Here is a 19484-nt window from a genome sequence, read left to right as displayed (position 1 = left end):
TTGAATTAACCGGTAACGTTAACTTAATTCATGAACTAATCATTCTTTTGATTCGGGTCTTGTACCGTTTCACAAAACCCCAGCTAATCTAAAGTCATTGAACCGATAACCTAATGACCCTTAGGATTTGACTGATGAGGACAAAAGCGAATTACTTTAATAGCTGACATTTTACACATAAAACATAAAGCCAAGAAATGCAAATAAATGTTAGTATTTCTAAATCCAGCATGCTGGATGGGAGCCTGAAAAGGTAAATAAACAATTTTCATTGGTTGTTAAAGTCATTACGTAGCTATCCCGGAAGCTTGCGTAGCCTGGCCACGCCCCTTCGGTGAACGTCTGTCATGGCTGCGCGCAGCGTGAGTGGAACTACCGATGTGCTGAAATAGCTTCATTTTTTTTTCTTTAGGTGAATAAATATTACTTATTTTATGTTACATTTGTTGTTCGTTTTAGTAACTCCAATTATGACCTCACAGTGTTATCTTTGGTAATATCACGTTATGTGTTCATCCCCTTAAGAACTAACGTTAGTCTCGAAGAGTCACCTCAAGTCATTAGCTATTTACTGACCTAACGTTTATATATTTAAGATTAAGCTTTATTTATATGACATGTGAAATTTACAGTCACTGACTTTATTGTCTTCAAGTTCACCGATGTGGGCTAAATTATTTCTGCGCCCCTCGTTTATCAACCGAGTGTATCATCTCACGTGGACTCACAGATCATTAGTCACAATGCAGCTGAAGACTAAAGAGTTTGAGTCCTTGTTTACCGACGGGCTGGTTGGTCTGGCTGGTAAGATCACTTTATCTGACGTCTTCATCACCTTTTCAGAAATACTGTGGTGGTACAATGATAGTATCACCACTTTGATATACAGTACCATTGAGAAGTTTGGACATACTTACTCATTCTTTGTTATCAGCATTTTCATATTTTAGAATAATAGTAAAGTCACTAGAAACTATAAAATAACATAAATGGAAATGAAACCATTTTGCATTTTAATTTGTACATTAAGTTAGGCATGTCTAAACTTTTGGTGTACCATGCAATTTACTTTGTACTACCAAGGAACATGTCCAAAATATGATATTTGTTATGACAAACAGAAATGTTTGAAAAGAACCAGTTTGAGCTGAGGATTGCAGGAGGGGCAGTGCGCGACCTTCTGTCAGGAAAACGGCCTGAAGATGTGGATTTTGCCACCACAGCCACTCCAGAGGAAATGAAGAGCATGTTCCAGGCAGCAGGAGTCAGGATGATAAACAACAAAGGAGAGAAACATGGGACCATCACTGCCAGGGTAAGGTGAAGCATACCGTTTTTTATATTATAATCTTGAAAATTTTACCCCAAACCTCTAACCCATATTTTTAAAGTCCTGCAGTGGGTTTAGGTGATCTGTTTTGATTTGTGACCGTTTTCCACATAATGTCAACATTATGAAGGCAAACTGAAACATGCGGATTTATACATTATATAGCTTCATGATGAGAGCTTTGAAGTGACCACTTTGCGAGTGGATGTACAGACCGATGGGCGGCATGCAGAGGTGGAGTTTACCACTGACTGGCAGAAGGATGCAGAGCGCAGAGATCTCACCATCAACTCCATGTTTCTTGGTAAAATACTTCACCTGCGTTAGCTTTGCATTTCTCATTTATTTGTTGTTGACTTGGATTTTGAATCATTAACATTTTTGTGTATTTGATTTGTCCTATATTGTTTTTCACAGGGCTAGATGGAACTCTCTATGATTATTTCCAAGGATATGAGGACCTCAAGAACAGGAAAGTAAGGTTTGTTGGCAGCGCCTCGCTACGGATCCAAGAGGACTACCTTCGAATTCTGAGATATTTCAGGTAATTATTACTGAATATATGCCTTTGAAATGATATAAGGGTGAATATAAGGTGGAGTCCACTGTATAGCCTATAAATGGCCATCTTAAATATGGTTTATCTTAATTTTTTTCTGTCTGATTGCTCTGTAGATTTTATGGGCGGGTGGCAATTGAGCCTGGGCAACATGAACACAAGACTCTGGAGGCAATAAGAGAGAATGCCAGAGGACTGGCAGGAATCTCAGGTGAGAGGATCTGGGTGGAGCTGAAGAAGATGCTGGTTGGAAACCATGCTGATCACCTGCTGGATCTTGTCTATGAGTTGGGCCTTGTCCAGTACACAGGTGAGAAACAAAACGTAGTGATACAAATATTTGTAAGGAACTGTTGCTGAAAATCTAAACATACAATGGCACAAAGTTTTTTTCCCATCCAAATTTATTAGTCATATGGGCAGTTTTCTATGATTAACATGCTTTCAATTTCTGAATTAAAGTTAACTTTGATATTTTTTGGGGCATAAAAATGGTAATGTAAAATGTTCAGACTTGCTGGGTATTTTCTTGCAGGTCTTCCAGCAGATGGCAATGTTGAGGAGATGAAGCAGATCTGGCAGAAGGCTCATGGCTGCTCTCCTAAACCCATGACTATCCTAGCTGCTCTGTTCCGAAGCCAGGATGATGTGGAGAAACTGGATCTGCGACTGAAACTATCCAGAGAGGAGAAGAACTTGGGCATCTTCCTGGTCAAATATAGACGAGATCTCGTTAAGGGACAGGACAAACATGGCTGCATGAAACCATACACAGATTTCATCATTGATGTATGTGCATTTCCTTCTGCTCTAAAATAGTAAAAAAAAAAAAAAAGTATCATTACATCAGTTGTATTTAAAGTTAAATCAGTGTACAACATTTTAATTTAAATTGATTGAATTTAATATAATATATTCTGACATACAAAAAAAAAAAAATCCATTTGTCAAACAAACGTCAGGAAGACTCACTTTATCCTCATAATCATTAAAACTCTCATTCTGGTGTTATTTTAGTTTTATATATGTACTATTTATTAATATTTTGAGTCGGCTTTTATTTTTGTATTTTCTGTTAACAGTTTCTTTTTATGTAAATATTAATCATGTATTTTTGTCATTACATTTTTTACAAATATTTTTATTTAGCTTTAACTTATTTAGACTTTACATTTTTGACTTTATTTTAGTTAGCTGCAAATGCATAATTTCTATTATAAATTTTTCTGTATTTTTAATACTATATTTTCTGTATATTGTATTTTTAATTTGTTTCAGATTTATTTGAATTACCGAGAACATTCTGAAATAGTTTTAATTACCAATAACAACACTTAATTTTTTATATATATATAATTTTCTGTTTTTTGTTGTTTTTTTTCCCGTTGAAGTCTAGAGAGCCGGACTCCCAGAGTAAAGTCCTGGAGTTGCTGAAGTATCAGGGAGAAAAGAAACTCTTAGATGAGCTGAGCAGTTGGTCCATCCCGCGCTTCCCAGTGAGTGGACATGACCTACGCAAACTGGGTTTTACCTCGGGTAAAGAGATTGGCACCATCCTTCAGGAGCTAAGGGACATGTGGAAGAAGAGCCACTATCAGATGAGCAAAGAGGAACTCCTGGCCACCCTCAGCACATCCTGATGCCAGATAAGAAAACATACTAGTGTCAAAAGTGCTTATGTCTCTGCATGCATTTACAATAATGCATTATGAGTCTGTGTACAGAAGGTGCACGTCCATAAGTGCATGTCAGTGAGTAGTGTGAGAAGGAACCATCAGGGCAGTCGTATAAATCATTTTGTCCTATGCCTTTGCAGATACAATGCAACCAAAGGTTTAGGTATATCTGTGGTTGCTATCTTGGGATTTTGTATTGGCTATGGTTTATTTGGATAGTTTTCAGGGTGCAGAAAATGTCTTGGAGCATCAGAGTGCACACTTTCAGATTTAGAATGCTTAACATATGGAATATTTACTCTGTCGTTGAACCATGGGCATCATAATCACTCTCTAAAAAGTTTTCTTTTATTAATTATTCATGAATTTCCCTATCTTTTTTTTATATATATATAAATGAGGATTTAGCTTGGCATAATATCATATTCATTCATTAATATAATTGGTTTGAACAAGGATGCATCTAAATTGAATGATGCAAAGTTCATTTAGTTTTTTTGTTTATTTGATGTGTGATTTTTGCCCTTTCAGATGAGTGGTGTAATTATTATAGTGAAGGGAGTAATTTAGCTCTCTTGCAGAGAAGACATCTTATATGAAGCTGTAGCCATGGTTTCATTATGAGAAAAATGATGTTGCTTTTGTCAACAGTTCATAGTTATCAGAAGGTTATGCAACCAACTCTCCAGGTGTTTACTTGGAAATAAAGTAACCCACATTACGTCGTTCAGTGTCATGCTGTCTTGCTTTAAAGTCCATGGATGTTCAGAGATTACATAAGGATTATTTTTAATATGTTTGAATTACTTAATATGATAAGCGCTTCACATTGATATGTTAGGGGTAAGTTGTGTCATCATTTTTGCATTGATTATTGTTTTATACAATCCCATGGCTTTTTAAGATTAATTCAATGTAAAGGTGTCAAATTTAAAGGGATAGTTCACCCAAAAATGAAAATAAATTCATTATTTACTCACCCTCATGTCATTTTAAACCTGTATGACTTATTTCTTTTGTGGAACGAAAAAGATATTTATAAAAATGTTTCCATGTGTGTGTGAATTTTTTTTATTTTTTTTTATTTTTTTTATTTTTCTCTGTCTATAGAATCAATGGCCTGAGGGTGAGTAAATTATAAATAAATTTTCATTTTCGGGTGAACTATTCATTGACTCCCAAATCATCATTGGTGGGTGTACCTGATTGGTTTTAGTCACATAAGTAATTAAATGGAGATATCCTATGTTGGCTACATTATAAATACATTTGTATCTGGAAGGTCCAGAGTAAATATAAGCAAAATTGGCAAAGGGTGAATGTCTTTGTATAAAAACACACAATCCATCTTTTCAGTTTGTGGATTTCTCAATGCCATATTGTGTTCATGAGTATTTCTGAATGAAAGACCCTCCCACATCCACCAGAGCAACGTATAAAACCTGTAGTCTCCGTGCACTCTCTCACGCCAAAGATGCGCACATGCGTGAATACTGACAGTCTCGTGCGCGCAGGGTCAATAAAACTGCACCTACTAAATCTGAACTAGTTTAAAACTCTCGAGATATGAAGAAAATGCCTGTCCTTGCATTGAACTTAAGCAATGCAACTTTGGAGATGGAAGCCACCGGAGATGAACCCCGGAACGAGCGTTTAGCTCAAATCGAGATAGCTCTGCTGAGCGTCATCTTTCTTTGCGCATCAACTCTGAACTTTGGTCTGCTTCTGGTTTTGTGGAAGAAGAAGAAACAGCAGATGTCCAGGATGCGCGTGTTTGTGACCCATCTCTGCCTGGCGGACCTGGTGGTCGCCTTTTTCCAGGTGTGTCCACAGCTGATGTGGGACATAACCGACCGCTTCATTGGCCCTGACCTCGTATGTCGTCTAGTCAAGTATCTGCAGATCGTCGGCATGTTCGCCTCCACTTACATGATAGTTGTGATGACTGTTGACCGTTATCAGGCGATCTGCAACCCCATGGTAACTTTCCAGAGGCGACGCGCGCGCTGGAACCTGCCAGTGTGCGTCGCGTGGCTCGCGTCGTTCGTCTTCAGCGTCCCGCAGCTGTTTATTTTCTCCAGAGTTCAGATCGCCCCGGGTGTCTACGACTGCTGGGCACAGTTCATTCAGCCGTGGGGACCTAAAGCGTACGTGACGTGGACGACGCTGGTGATATTTCTGGTGCCCATCGTAACCGTGACGGTGTGCCAGGTGCGCATCTGCCGCGCGCTCCAGATCAATCTGTACCTGAAGACCCAGCAGCAGCAGCAGCAGCAGGGTCGTGATGAAGGACCCCCGCACCCTCTTTCCTCCAGAACCTGCAACGTGGCGTCGGTGTCCAAGTCTCGGATTAAGACCGTGAAGATGACCGTGGTGATCGTGCTCGCCTACACCGTGTGCTGGGCTCCGTTCTTCACCGTTCAGCTGTGGTCTGTGTGGGACGCGGACGCTCCGACCGAGAGTAAGAGAAAGTCTAATAACAAACACTTTTGGGTGTTAATAAATTGCATTGTGCCATCTTAATCTAAATGTAAAAATATGTGCTGTTGAGATATGCCTTTGCAGAAACAATAGGACTGATACAAGGTGACACAAGTTAACTAATATTTCTGTTTAATATCGTCTCCTATAGGCTACTGACAAACATAACAAAATATAAAATAGTAGTTAAAGAAAATGATTAAAAAGTGGAGACTTTGGGAAATTTCACATCCTGAATAATGTCATCAGATATCGTTTTATTATTATTATTTAAATATTTATAGAGCTACATAATTTCAATCAGGGGAATTGTGATGTGACCTTGGAGTTTTTATTAAACTGTAAAAAAAGCAAACAATTCATTAAAAATACAATTAAACCAAATGTGAATGGAAATTACACCATATTATAAAACGCTTAATACAAACTACACACACACATTTGTATATGATGTCACCTCTGTAACTCATTTCTGATTGGTTAAGCTAATGGAAGATGTTCCAAATTATGTTCCAACACTCCCCACTCTCCCCTACATGTTACCTGGAGCTATGCTCAATCAATATGAAATGTTTCGGATATTTATTAAGAATGTGTTCAGATATAATGTCTACTATCTAACCATATATATATTAATATTTCAGCTGCAACCTTCACCATCCTCATGTTGCTGTCGAGCCTGAACAGTGTTGCCAATCCATGTATCTACCTGCTTTTTACTGTGAAGTTCCCCAAACTGTTGGGAACTCTCCTGTGCATGAAGCATACAGACTTGAAGGAGTCGCTGCCTGAGGAAGCTACAATGGTCAGCTCTCTTTATCTGAGCTTCAAAAGCCACTCTGACATACGGTGAAAATGAAACAACACTAACAAACATGCCATGAACATGTACCATGTTAGTATTCTTTGAAGTACGAAGGAGTATATGTAAATAGTACATGCATATGGTTCAGTACTACTGTATATATCACAGTACCATTACCATCTGATACATCACTGTACCGGTGCTATTACAGTACTTCTATGTAAAGAAAATCACTGGCATCTCATTGTGAAGTGTATCAAACAGCTTTGGAGGTGTATGATACTTTTTTACACTGAATTAATGTTAAACTCCAATTTTATCTCCCGACGATTCTCCATTCCTTTCATTTGCCCCTAAATTTTCAAAACTGGTCATAGTCACTTGGTGATTTTTATTATTTCTATTATTTAGCTGTACATAGAAACCAGGAAAACAAATTGCTCACAGTGTGTGGTGTCCTAATCACAGTCGCAGTGGTGTACAAAATACAGTGTTTTTAAATATTGAGAAATCTGTTGATCTGACTACTTGTGTGGTGGATATTGTTATGAAAATGTCTGTACATGTTCACCGTTTTTTGTGTCAATAAAGTGCTTTAACGTTTGGCATTGGAATCAGTTCATGTTTGAAAGGTATGTTTTTAATGTAATTTGTGGCTTTGAGACTTGTGGGCTTCAGGTGAAAAGGCAGAAGCAAAGGCACAGCTAACAGGATAAAAGAGCATGACTGACCCCTTTAATTAAAGCTATAACCCACCCCCGGAGGTTAAAAAAAAAAAAATGTGTGAAGACGTGTCAAAAACAGTACATACAGTTCCGATTCTCACAATGCAGGGGAGGGAAATGTGTAGCAACCACCAATACATGATGTACAAACTGGTCAGAAAGTCAGGAATCAGTCAAAAGTTTTGTTTTTCAAGAAGGCTCAGCATTTGTTCAATCAGAAATACAGTAAAAAAAAAAAAAAAAGAGAGCAATACCTGATGCAAGGTTGAATTTTCAGTATATTATTATTATTATTATTATTTATTCAGTGTCACATGATCATTCAGAAATCATTCTAATATGTGACCCTGGACCACAAAACCAGTCTTAAGTGTCAATTTTTCAAAATAATAAAATAAGCTTTAAATAAATAAGCTTTCCATTGATGTATGGGTTGTTAGGATCGGACATTTGGCCGAGGTACAACTATTTGAAAATCTGGAATCTGAGGGTGTAAAAATATTGATATTGAGAAAATCACCTTTAAAGTTGTCCAAATGAAGTTCTTAGCAATGCATATTACTAATCAAAAATGAAGTTTTGATACATTGATATCTTTACGGAACATGATCTTTACTTTAATATCCTAATGATTTTTGGCATAAAAGAAAAATCGATCATTTTGACTCATACTGTACAATGTATTTTTTGCTATTGCTACAAATATACCCCAGCCACTAAAGACTGGTTTTGTGGTCCAGGGTCACATATAATGATTTGCAGCTCAATAAACATTTATTATTATTATCAATATTGAAAACAGTGAATTCCCCCAGGATTGTTTAATGAATAGAAAGTTCAAAAGAACTGAATTTATTTGAAATAGATTTTTTATTTTGTAACAGTATAAAATATTTTGCAGTCAGTTTTTTGATTAATTTAATGTGCCCTTGCTGAATAAAAGTATTAATGCTGGAGCAGGTATGGACACCTAGTGCCTAATAAGTAACAGGAAAGTAATGAAAAAAAAAAACATAAATGTGGACATTTTTGTAGTGAATTTTGTGTGACTGCTTAACACCTGAATCAATGAGGCTCTTAATCTCTAGCTGTGGGATATTGCCAGATATCGACAAGCAGAAGCTCACATCTCTATGCCATTCGGCTGTGTCTGTCCAATTTTGATGTGATTCCCAGAAGCAGGATCTTGGACGGTCATCTATCATGCCAGTCTGTTGATATGTTCTCTGCAGTCGGGACACAGTTGAGTGGCTTAGAGCACAGTGTGGTGACATGCCTGACTGTGTGCTAATTTCCCTCTCCTTTGCAGAGCCACTTTCATTTTCGTTTACTTTAAACTTAATATTGGACTGGTTTGAATCAGCTTTGACTTTGATTATATACTGTGGACTTCTGAGAGAGCTTTTGAGAACATTGAGTGCTGAATGTCAGAAGCATATGACAAAAAGCGCATGCATTAAGAAATAGAAAGTGGCTGAGCTATTAAAGTGGTACACTGGTAAGAAGTATGTGATTTTTCTGGCATCTGGTATTTAAGTTCTTGACATTGGTGCACGTACATCAGGGCATCAGAAAATGCTACATTTTCAGTAATATCTACATCAAACGAGCCGAGCATAAAAAAGCATTCTAGTAGGCAGCCTGACAGATATGCTTCTGACCTACATGTTAATATAACATGCTTTTAACACAACTTGCCACTATAGGTCAAGTGATTAGGAGATTAGAAATGAAATGATGTTTGACGAGCAGAGGTGTACATCAGTTGGGCTGTAATCATTCTTGCCAATGTAACTCTTTGATGGTTTAGACGGACACCTTAATAGATATGGTGGCACAGTGATTCATCTATTCACTCAGAATATGCATATACTGTATACACCTTTCTCCTCAGCAGCCAGCTTATTTTTTATTATACACTGGGAAGTCACAGTGTATACAATGTTCAGATTTTTCTACCTGACATGACCCTTGAAAACATTGTTGTTATATATTTTGAATACTTAAAAAAAAACATTGAAGCAAAGGCAAAACACCCCAGGTGAATAGGGTGAAAATGAACTAATAATAATGGCATACTCTCCCAGTTTATTGATTGCATTAAATGAGCAGTTCACCCATTGGCTGAAAAGATTTTCACCCTCAGGCCATCCAACATGTAGATGAGTATGTTTCTTCATCGAAACAGATTCAAAGTAATTTAGTATTATATATGTAAGGAATAATTGACGACGGGCCATTGGATTATTAGAAAAAGAATGCACACCCGAGGTGGTGATGCGGTCTGTGAGGGAGAGAGAGTGGGAGATGGGCTTTCCTTACACAATAAAGCGTAATTTTGTGGCAAAAACAAGGACATGATCTGTCGTTTTTATCATATTGTTTATTATATTTATTTATTTGGCCAGTGTCCTTGTGGATTTTGGTTATTTTGCTGTTGTAAGACCTTTAGAAATAACAGAAATCATTTGGCAAAGTGATATGGTCATGTAATGCGGTCAAGAGCTGCCTGGAACTATAATATGGAGCGAATTTTGTGCCAATAATCATCAAACAAATCCAGTGTTTTGCAAATAAACACAATCTGCTTTGCAAAGAAAAACTCGACTTTCAAACAAACGCAAACTGATTTGCAAATACAAAACTATCTGAGAGAAAATGCAGATGTATGGACAAATATGTATTGTGTGTTACAACTGTGAGACTCATTTGCCTTTTTATGACGAAATGTGACTTGATTTTCTCACAAATGCGGCGGATGCAGGCGGATTTTCTCACATGTGTGCAAACAGATTTTCTCACAAATGCAATCCAAAAACAGCAGATGACGCTGTTGGTCAATTTATGCTAGTCTCTCGAGACCCGAAACACCCGTTTACCTTTTCAGGGAATACAGCAGACCAACATGAGTGGGGAACAGGTGAGTTTCTGTCTTACTATATCTATAATTAACCTTTTAGCCTCCCCACTACAATGTTAGTGAGTGAAATTCACAATAAGTGTTGTAAAGTTGTTAACATGATTGATTAGTTCAAAAATCAGTAGTGACATGGCTAAACATTTAACTAGGCAGTCTTTCTCTATAAAAATGATCTGATCCATTCTCTGTACCTCTTATCCTCTTTTGGATCGCAGGATATAGAATATATAGGCTACATATGTTGATACAATTGTTCAACATTCAAAAAAACGCATGGGGTATAACAATAAATTGTCACAATATATTGTAATACTAAAATGCAGATGTATTTTGGATAGCGACAACTGTGTACCAAAAATGAATTTTATTTTTACGTTAGGTCAAGTAAGATTTATTGTCATTCTGCTATATATGTTGAGACATAGCCTACAGTGGAGAGAAATGTTGTAGGCTACCTCTGCAGTAAAAGTTTAAACAAGTATAAAACTACACATAGACAATGTACTGAAAGGAGTAGGCTAAACTAATTATACAAATAGGCTACTATAGTCAAACTAGTTTAAGTTCAGATGAGCTTTATTGTGATTCAGCTATATAAATGTACCGAAATATTATCTAAACATCGATATCCCTTTCGAAAATTAACCATGGTTTTACTAAATAAATACCATGGTGTTTGCAGAAAAGCTGCCATTACAGAAATGGTAACCTGCAAAAAAACAAAAAACAAAAACATGGTTACCACACTTTTACTATAGTAAAACCAACTTTAATTTTCATAAGGGATATCAAAGTTTATTTATCATATTTATGTTTATATATAGCATACAATAGTTTATATGCACGCCTTGTACAACATTTAAAACTAAAAGTGGCCTGTAAAGAGATATTTCATATTTCAACCAAAGCACATTGTTCTGTTATTAAGACTATACACCAATAAAAGTAGAAACTTTGCAGTTTAAAACTATGCAATACTCGTATCTGTATTTTTAGTTATTTTCGTGGTCTTCGACCCCAAAGATTATTTTCTAATCATTCCATTGTTAAAATCATTCTGAAATACTGGTAAACCACTGTTTATTAAAACACTGAATTTAGTATTATATCAGCATGAACTTGATCCTTCTCCCCAATTCACAGGACAAGAGTGACACCAGAAGAGAAATATTCATCATTTTGCTTAGCTACAAAATTACATAATTATTTGACACAAATGATTGCACAGTGTTATAACATTTAAAAAGTTTTAGATATTGCACTAAATGTGATTTTTTTTACTTTTTTTTTTGTAAATAATGAATGACCTCTTGGGTGATATTACTATATCTGATACTAAATTAAATTGTCTAAGCTTTCATTTTTGGTACACAATATTGTCGCTATCCATAATACATTTGCATTTTAAAATGACTATATATAGTGACAATATATTGCTATACCCCTGCATTGTTTTGAATGTTGAACAATTGTATCAACATATGTAGCCTATATATTCTATATCCTGCGATCCAACAGAGGATAAGAGGTACAGAGAATGGATCAGATCATTTTTATAGAGAAAGACTGCCTAGTTAAATGTTTAGCCATGTCACTACTGATTTTTGAACTAATCAATCATGTTAACAACTTTACAACACTTATTGTGTATTTCACTCACTAACATTGTAGTGGGGACTCTTTGTGAAAACACCTAGGCTAAATGGTTAATTATAGATATAGTAAGACAGAAACTCACCTGTTCCCCACTCATGGGGAACTAGGTCTGCTGTATTCCCTGAAAAGGTAAACGGGTGTTTCGGGTCTCGAGAGACTAGCGTAAATTGACCAACAGCGCCATCTGCTGTTTTTGGATTGCATTTGTGAGAAAATCAGTCTGCACACATGTGAGAAAATCAGTCTGCACACATGTGAGAAAATCAGTCTGCACACATGTGAGAAAATCCGCCTGCATCCGCCGCATTTGTGAGAAAATCAAGTCACATTTCGTCATAAAAAGGCAAATGAGTCTCACAGTTGTAACACACAATACATATTTGTCCATACATCTGCATTTTCTCTCAGATAGTTTTGTATTTGAAAATCAGTTTGCGTTTGTTTGAAAGTCGAATTTTTCTTTGCAAAGCAGATTGTGTTTATTTGCAAAACACTGGATTTGTTTGATGATTATTGGCACAAAATTCGCTCCATAGGAACTACGTTCATGTCCATGTTTTTGCCACAAAATTACGCTTTATTATGTTCGAAAGCACTCTATCTCCCGCTCTCTCTCCCTCACAGCCGAACACACACACATAACAGTTTGCACACACTAACATACATCGCGCTAATGTTGTTAGCGCTACTCTGACGATTTTATCAGTAAACAACTTAAAAACTACATGACTTCTCACAAGCCAGGTAACAACAACGGTGCTGTTCGTGAACAAAAGGAACTAAGTTTCACTATAACTAGACACCTTGCTGCCGAACACTATTGAGAGTACTTATTAACTGTATTAACTGCATTAGTCTGTTATCAATGGCTCAAGCCTCCGTAACTAGGTTTAAAATGACGTTTTGGAATTAGCAATTGAGGCGCTGGGTGAAATGAGGAAGAAATAATCCTACTCACAATAGCAATTTAAAGAGAAATACTGGAGGAATGACTTGAAATATATCGTCTGATCGATGTCTTGAGGTGTGGCAACCGTAGTATAAACGGAATAATTGACTTCGGTCCGTTGAATTATTAGAAAAATAATGCACACCCGAGGTGTAAGGGCCACTCCGCTTCGCGTCGTGACTGCATCACCACCTCGGGTGTGCATTATTTTCTAATAATCCAACGGCCCGTCGTCAATTATTCCTTACATAACTGGCTCACCAATGGAATGAATGGGTGCCCTCTGAATGAGAGCCCAAACAGCTTCATAATACTTCATAATAATCCGCATGACTCCAGTTAACCTGCTGTTTATAAGAAACAAGTGATCATCCATTATTAAAGGTTTAGTTCACCCAAAAAATAAAATTGTGTGAGTGAGTTTTCATTTTTGGGTGAACTATCCCTTTAAGGTATTTTAACTTTAAACCAAAGCTTCTGGCCAAAATAATCCATAATGGTGCTTCCTCCACTGAAAATGTTCATCCCTTGTTGTCCTCTCATTTATTTGGAACTGTTTTGGACTGTTCGCGTTTTTTAACGATGATTCGAATATTTCTCTCCCGATTCAGACTCATATTTTAGCCAGAAGAAAATGGTTTGGAACTAGTGCTGTCAAACGGTTAATCGCGATGCATGTATGTATTTATATATACATATTAAATATACACAGTACACACACATATATTATGTAAACAAAATGCGTTTTTTTTTGGATGCGATTAATCGCAATTTATCGTTTGACAGCACTATTTGGAATGTATTATTGAAGGAGCTTTTCACTTCACAAAATGTGAATTGATGGACTGAAGTGGTGTGGATTATTGTGATGTTTTTGTCAGCTGTTTAAACTCTCATTCTGACGGCACCCATTCACTGCAGAGCATCCGTTGGCGAGCAAGTGATGTAATGTTAAATTTCTCCAAATCTGTTCCGATTAATAAACAAACTCATCTCGGATGGCTTGACAGTGAGTACATTGTTTTGTTTTGATTTCAATTTTCATTTTTGGGTGCAGTATTATTTTAAGATTTTTTATATAACAGGTTAATATGCAAATAAGGCATTATCCAATTAAATATGTACTAATTTGCATACATTTCCTGCCCAGAAATCTGAAAATTTGATTTATTTTGTTGAATTTCTTGAGATAAAGGTTTTTACAGAGGGGACTCCTATTTTATCAGTCCATAAATCAGAAAATCCTGTCAATAGCGAGAAAATAAATACATTTTCACTATGTTTTTAGGAATAAAGTGTTCATTAAACAACTTTTGGATGTTTTCTTTCCACCAGTCTAAATGTGTGCTGCCACAAAATTATGCTACAGTTGGAACATGCATGGAAACAGGTCTGTGATCTTTGAGTGTTGAATGGAAGGAAGCATGTGGCATGAAATTGCAAGCACAGAGGGAAGATATGGTCACATGTATCACTGCTGAAACATTGTGATATGAGAGCTTAAAGGGAGACTATCAAAAATTGCACTTTGATATACGCCTTTCTTATCCAAATGATCAGTGTGCAACATGAAATGACATGGTTTTTGATCTTTAGTCAGTGTGTGATAGCAAACACTTTATCTTGTTTAGGACAGGGGTTTAAAAATAAGTAAATAAATAGATCCAAACCAGCAGAGTTATTTTAGTTTCACTGAGATGCTGTTAGATATTTTTTCTTTTTCATTTTAGTTGAAGTTTTAATAATTTTGTTGTTTTTAGCTGTTTAAAATATGTCTAGTTGTATTCATTTTTATTTCAGTTTTACTTATTTTAGTAAGGTTATTGCTTTGGAACAATATTTACTTTATTTATATATATATTTTTTTTCATAATTGGCTTATATGGCTTCAGTACAGCAACTAACTAACTAACAAATAAAATGATTTAATTTTGGAAACATGTTGTCTTTATAGGTATTATTTTTCATGTCATAAATGAGTATTTTATATTTGGTGGCTGGCTTTGTTAGATTTTTGGACTCCAGACTCCAAAAACAGCTTGTGTTGAACATTCCCAAGAGACAAGCTCTTACAGGCTACAAAACCGGGAATCGATTCATTATTTGTGTGAAAACCGCATGAGGCTGGATGTGTTTGTGTTACACAACTGCTCCCGTTTAGTGTTTTCACTATATCTCTGTCTCTGCTGGGCTTACAGACCTGCTGCGATGAAAATGCAAGACACTGTTTTCAGAGCTTTGTTCAATAAATCACACAATGTTTTTCCTAAATATTTCCTCCCATATTGTTGGTTACTAGTAGTAGGCAATATTTTAATGTTGCATAATATGCAACAAGACCATGAGTTACAAATAAATGAATCTGTAAATCAAAATTGAGATACTTTTTTGTAATTGTGTTAAATCAAAATTGAGATACTTTTTTTGTAATTGTGTTAAATCTATAGTTGTAAAAATGAACTTCTTTGAAAATATGTTGAATTATCATGCACAGTTGTTCCTCATATGAGTTTGTCTTGTTTTCTTATTTTTACTGGAAAACAAAACAATTAAGACCGATTAAGTGTGGAAGGCTTAATAGAGATTATCAATGTAAACAGACACATTTGTTCAGACAGACTTTCAAATCTTCTTTTATCAATGCCACATCAACATAACACTTCTACATCAAATTTAAGAAGACAGAATATTAACACTTTTAGCCTTCTTTTTTGCTCTTTTCACTAATCGGAGAAGAGTGGTAAACTTTGGTATTAAACTTGAATGCAGTTAAAAATTAGTTTGAAATGTGTATTTTCCAGTGTTTTATAACAATTAACAAATGAAGAGTTCAGATGCAAAAGCCTCTAAGTGCCGTCTGAAATTTTCATCTAAAATGAGCATTTTTATCAGGTTTCTATGTACAGGTTCAGTAATTTTACTCTAGTGGCAATGCATAGGTCCTTTTCTATGCAATTAAAGTAAAACAACTGAACATAAATATAGGAGCCTGATAAAAATGCTCATTTTAGAAGAAAATTTCAGACGGCACTTAGAGGCTTTTGCATCTAAACTCTTCAAATAACAGCACAACATTTAGGAAAGTGTTTAAAAGGTATACTGTCCAACATAAGTTGATCCTTGAAAGTTGCTTTGAAATGTTGTTGACAATGTTTTGGTCAGAATGCAACTGCTGATGCTTTTAACTCTGCTGAAATAATTACACTCCTCTGATAAAATAAATACCATGCCACGTTACAAGGCCAGGTTTAGACAGGCATTTTCAAATCATATTCCCTTGTGGTTTTTAGAAAAATTAAGGGCCTGCCTATACGGAATTTAAAAAAAAACATGTCCGTTCAGTATAAGAGCAAACCATCTGATACCAATCAACCAATCAACATGCACAGAGTCTCAGTGACTTTCACTGATGCAACTAATGTGATCAGGTTGATTTAATTGTAAATAGTACATTTTTAGATCTTAAAAACAAAAATAAAAACAAAGAATTGAATTTTGAGTGAATTTAGATCGAGATGCCATATTTTATCCAGATGCCTGTTGTAAAGAGATAGTTCACCAAAAAAGAAAAGAATCATCCCATTGCATGCTGGAGCCACAAAACAGATGCTGGTAACTAATAAAATTGTTAATTTTATATGTGCATGTTGGTACTCATACCATAATGTTTAATTAATAAGTTGACTTATAATGTAAACACTGATTCATAAATGCAGTTTTATTAAAAATACTAAAACCAATGACTTTTTTTTCAAGCTCCTGTTCACTATGAGTTAAAGTGTGGTAGTGCAGATGGACCTCAAAATGGCTTTTGTTCAGAGGAAAATGATAAAAAAAATCACTCTCTATTCCGACAGACAGTAGGAGCAAAAACAGCATGGCTTCTCTGATGTTTCTTACGTGAACAGTCAAACACTTTGCAACTGCAGTTCAAACAGTGTGGGATCAATTCGAGAGCATCCGTGTGCACGTGTGACATCATTTGTGCGAAGATTTGGTAAACGTGTCCTCTGAAATATATGCTCAACTGCATCCAAGGCTGTTTATATGATGTATAAGCATTGTGATTCTCAGAAAAAGCCCATGACACTAATGAGCCACACGTGTTCTGTATAAAGGTGCCACTGCTAGACAATGCATCCACAGGTGTGCTTTAGGCTGGCCACAATAAAAGGCCACTCTAAAATATTGGGGTGTGTATCTGGTGTGACCACCATTTGCCTCACGCAGTGCAACACATCTCCTTCACATAGAGTTGATCGTGGCCTGTGGAATGTTGGTCCACTCCTCTTCAATGGCTGTGCGAAGTTGCTGGATATTGGCAGGAACTGGAACACGCTGTCGTATACGCCGATCCAGAGCATCTCAAACATGCTCAATGGGTGACATGTCCGGTGAGTATGCTGGACATGCAAGAACTGGGATGTTTTCAGCTTCCAGGAATTGTGTACAGATCCTTGCCACATGGGGCCGTGCATTATCATGCTGCAACATGAGGTGATGGTCGTGGATGAATGGCACAACAATGGGCCTCAGGATCTCGTCACTGTATCACTGTGCATTCAAAATGCCATCAATAAAATGCACTTGTGTTCATTGTCCATAACATACGCCTGCCCATACCATAACCCCACCGCCACCATGGGCCACTCGATCCACAACGTTGACATCAGCAAACCGCTCACCCACACGATGCCATACACGCTGTCTGCCATCTGCCCTGTACAGTGAAAACCGGGATTCATCCGTGAAGAGAACACCTCTCCAAAGTGCCAGACGCCATCGAATGTGAGCATTTGCCCACTCAAGTCGGTTACGATGACGAACTGCAGTCAGGTCGAGACCTCGATGAGGATGATGAGCATTCAGATGAGCTTACCTGAGACGGTTTCTGACAGTTTGTGCAGAAATACTTTGGTTATGCAAACCGATTGTTGTTGTCAGGTGGCTGTCCAGGTGGTTGGTCTCAGACAATCTCGGAGGTGAAGATGCCGGATGTGGAGGTCCAGATGTACTTCCAAATTCTCTGAAACACCTTTGGAGACGGCTTATGGTAGAGAAATGAACATTCAATTCACGGGCAACAGCTCTGGTGGACATTCCTGCAGTCAGCATGCCAATTGTACGCTCCCTCAAAACCTGTGACATCTGTGGCATTGTGCTGTGTGATAAAACTGAACATTTTAGAGTGGCCTTTTATTGTGGCCAGCCTAAGGCACACCTGTGCAATAATCATGCTGTCTAATCAACATCTTGATATGCCACACCTGTGAGGTGGATGGAGCATCTCGGCAAAGGAGAAGTGCTCACTAACACAGATTTAGACAGATTTGTGAACAATATTTGAGAGAAATAGGCCTTTTGTGTACATAGAAAAAGTCTTAGATCTTTGAGTTCAGCTCATGAAAAATGGGGGCAAAAACAAAAGTGTTGTGTTTATAATTTTGTTCAGTGTATATTTAGTAATAAAATAACAGCTATACTGCTAATAATAATAGTGATGGTGCACAAGGTTGAGGGAGACAGGAAAAATAACATGTGACAAATTGAGCTGCGAAACAGAGCAGATCCAAGGTAATCAACTCAACAATGCAGTAATGTGTGCCTCACGTTTTTCTTTTCTTTCTCAAAATATCATGGCAACATGATGCAGGTTTCTGACCTCTTCCAATTTTTGACCAAAGTACCTTAGACAAGCATCTTTGTACAGTTCAGATGTGCAAAAGAGCTGAGAAAAGTAAACAACATTGTTTATTAGTAAAGTGGAAACTACACAAACTTGGATTGAATTTGAGGAATGATGTGCTTGTGTATTCCCAATAATTGACATTTATAGTATCTGTGAACAAAGAAGTCAATTGCTTTAAAATTGACTTATTTAACCAAGTCTTTGTAGACATTTCAATGTTTGTAATTCTAAATGTATGGGTAAACATACTGGCTGGCTGAATTTGTAGTTGTAACTCAAAGCATATATGATATTGCATGAAACTATACAAAATTCTCATCAAACAATGATTATTGTTTGTCATATATATATATATATATATATATATATATATATAATGCATGCTATTGTTTATTTAATAATGTCCTGAATAAGCTATTTCACATAACAGATGTTTATATTGTGTTGTTCAGATTGTGTTGCCTTCTTGAGCATCAGTAAATGTTTCCACCTTTTGTAATAGCTGTGTATGAGTCCCTCAATTGCGCTCAGTATGAAAAGATGGATCTCAAAATCATACAGTCACTGTTGGAAAGGGTTCAAATATGGAGAACTGCTCAGGACCAACAAGGGACTCATGAACAGCTATCACAACACAGAAATACATTTGTGGATCATCAAGGAAACAATACACAGGGAGGCAATGTAAGGGATA

At 36.6% G+C, this 19484-nt stretch overlaps 2 protein-coding genes across 3 annotated transcripts; both read left to right on the top strand.

Annotated features, from left to right (window-relative positions):
* The first annotated feature begins 29 nt into the window (after positions 1 to 29).
* trnt1 (tRNA nucleotidyl transferase, CCA-adding, 1) lies at positions 30 to 4299 on the top strand. 2 transcript variants are annotated; one of them, XM_058779366.1, is made up of 8 exons: positions 30 to 412; positions 656 to 804; positions 1122 to 1315; positions 1496 to 1634; positions 1748 to 1874; positions 2006 to 2199; positions 2425 to 2678; positions 3281 to 4298. In XM_058779366.1, the coding sequence occupies exons 2-8, from the start codon at positions 663 to 665 to the stop codon at positions 3527 to 3529; spliced, it is 1299 nt and encodes a 432-aa protein (XP_058635349.1). In that variant the 5' UTR covers positions 30 to 412; positions 656 to 662; the 3' UTR covers positions 3530 to 4298. The 2 variants fall into 2 exon arrangements, with proteins under 2 accessions (XP_058635349.1, XP_058635350.1); XM_058779367.1 differs by having other exon boundaries at positions 290 to 362; positions 3281 to 4299.
* A 361-nt stretch (positions 4300 to 4660) lies between these two features.
* On the top strand, positions 4661 to 7717 carry avpr2b.1 (arginine vasopressin receptor 2b, tandem duplicate, 1). The gene is made up of 2 exons (XM_058779368.1): positions 4661 to 6026; positions 6691 to 7717. Exons 1-2 carry the CDS (start codon positions 5132 to 5134, stop codon positions 6897 to 6899), a joined length of 1104 nt encoding a protein of 367 aa, XP_058635351.1. The 5' UTR covers positions 4661 to 5131; the 3' UTR covers positions 6900 to 7717.
* The last annotated feature ends 11767 nt before the right edge of the window (positions 7718 to 19484 follow it).

This window comes from Onychostoma macrolepis, chromosome 06 (assembly GCF_012432095.1).
Source record: "Onychostoma macrolepis isolate SWU-2019 chromosome 06, ASM1243209v1, whole genome shotgun sequence".
In the NCBI taxonomy this organism is placed as follows: Eukaryota; Metazoa; Chordata; class Actinopteri; order Cypriniformes; family Cyprinidae; genus Onychostoma; species Onychostoma macrolepis.
Note: the sequence above shows the minus strand (reverse complement) of the source record. Positions and strands in the feature narration are given on the sequence as shown.

What these genes read in the sequence shown, in the direction of transcription:
- avpr2b.1 (XM_058779368.1), top strand. Translation starts at nt 5,132, where the DNA reads ATGAAGAAAATGCCTGTCCTTGCATTGAACTTAAGCAATGCAACTTTG. An exon ending in CGCGGACGCTCCGACCGAGA is followed by an intron (nt 6,027 to 6,690) that starts GTAAGAGAAAGT and finishes TTAATATTTCAG; the next exon opens with CTGCAACCTTCACCATCCTC.
- trnt1 (XM_058779367.1), top strand. Translation starts at nt 663, where the DNA reads ATGTGGGCTAAATTATTTCTGCGCCCCTCGTTTATCAACCGAGTGTAT. An exon ending in CATCAACTCCATGTTTCTTG is followed by an intron (nt 1,635 to 1,747) that starts GTAAAATACTTC and finishes TGTTTTTCACAG; the next exon opens with GGCTAGATGGAACTCTCTAT. An exon ending in CGAATTCTGAGATATTTCAG is followed by an intron (nt 1,875 to 2,005) that starts GTAATTATTACT and finishes ATTGCTCTGTAG; the next exon opens with ATTTTATGGGCGGGTGGCAA.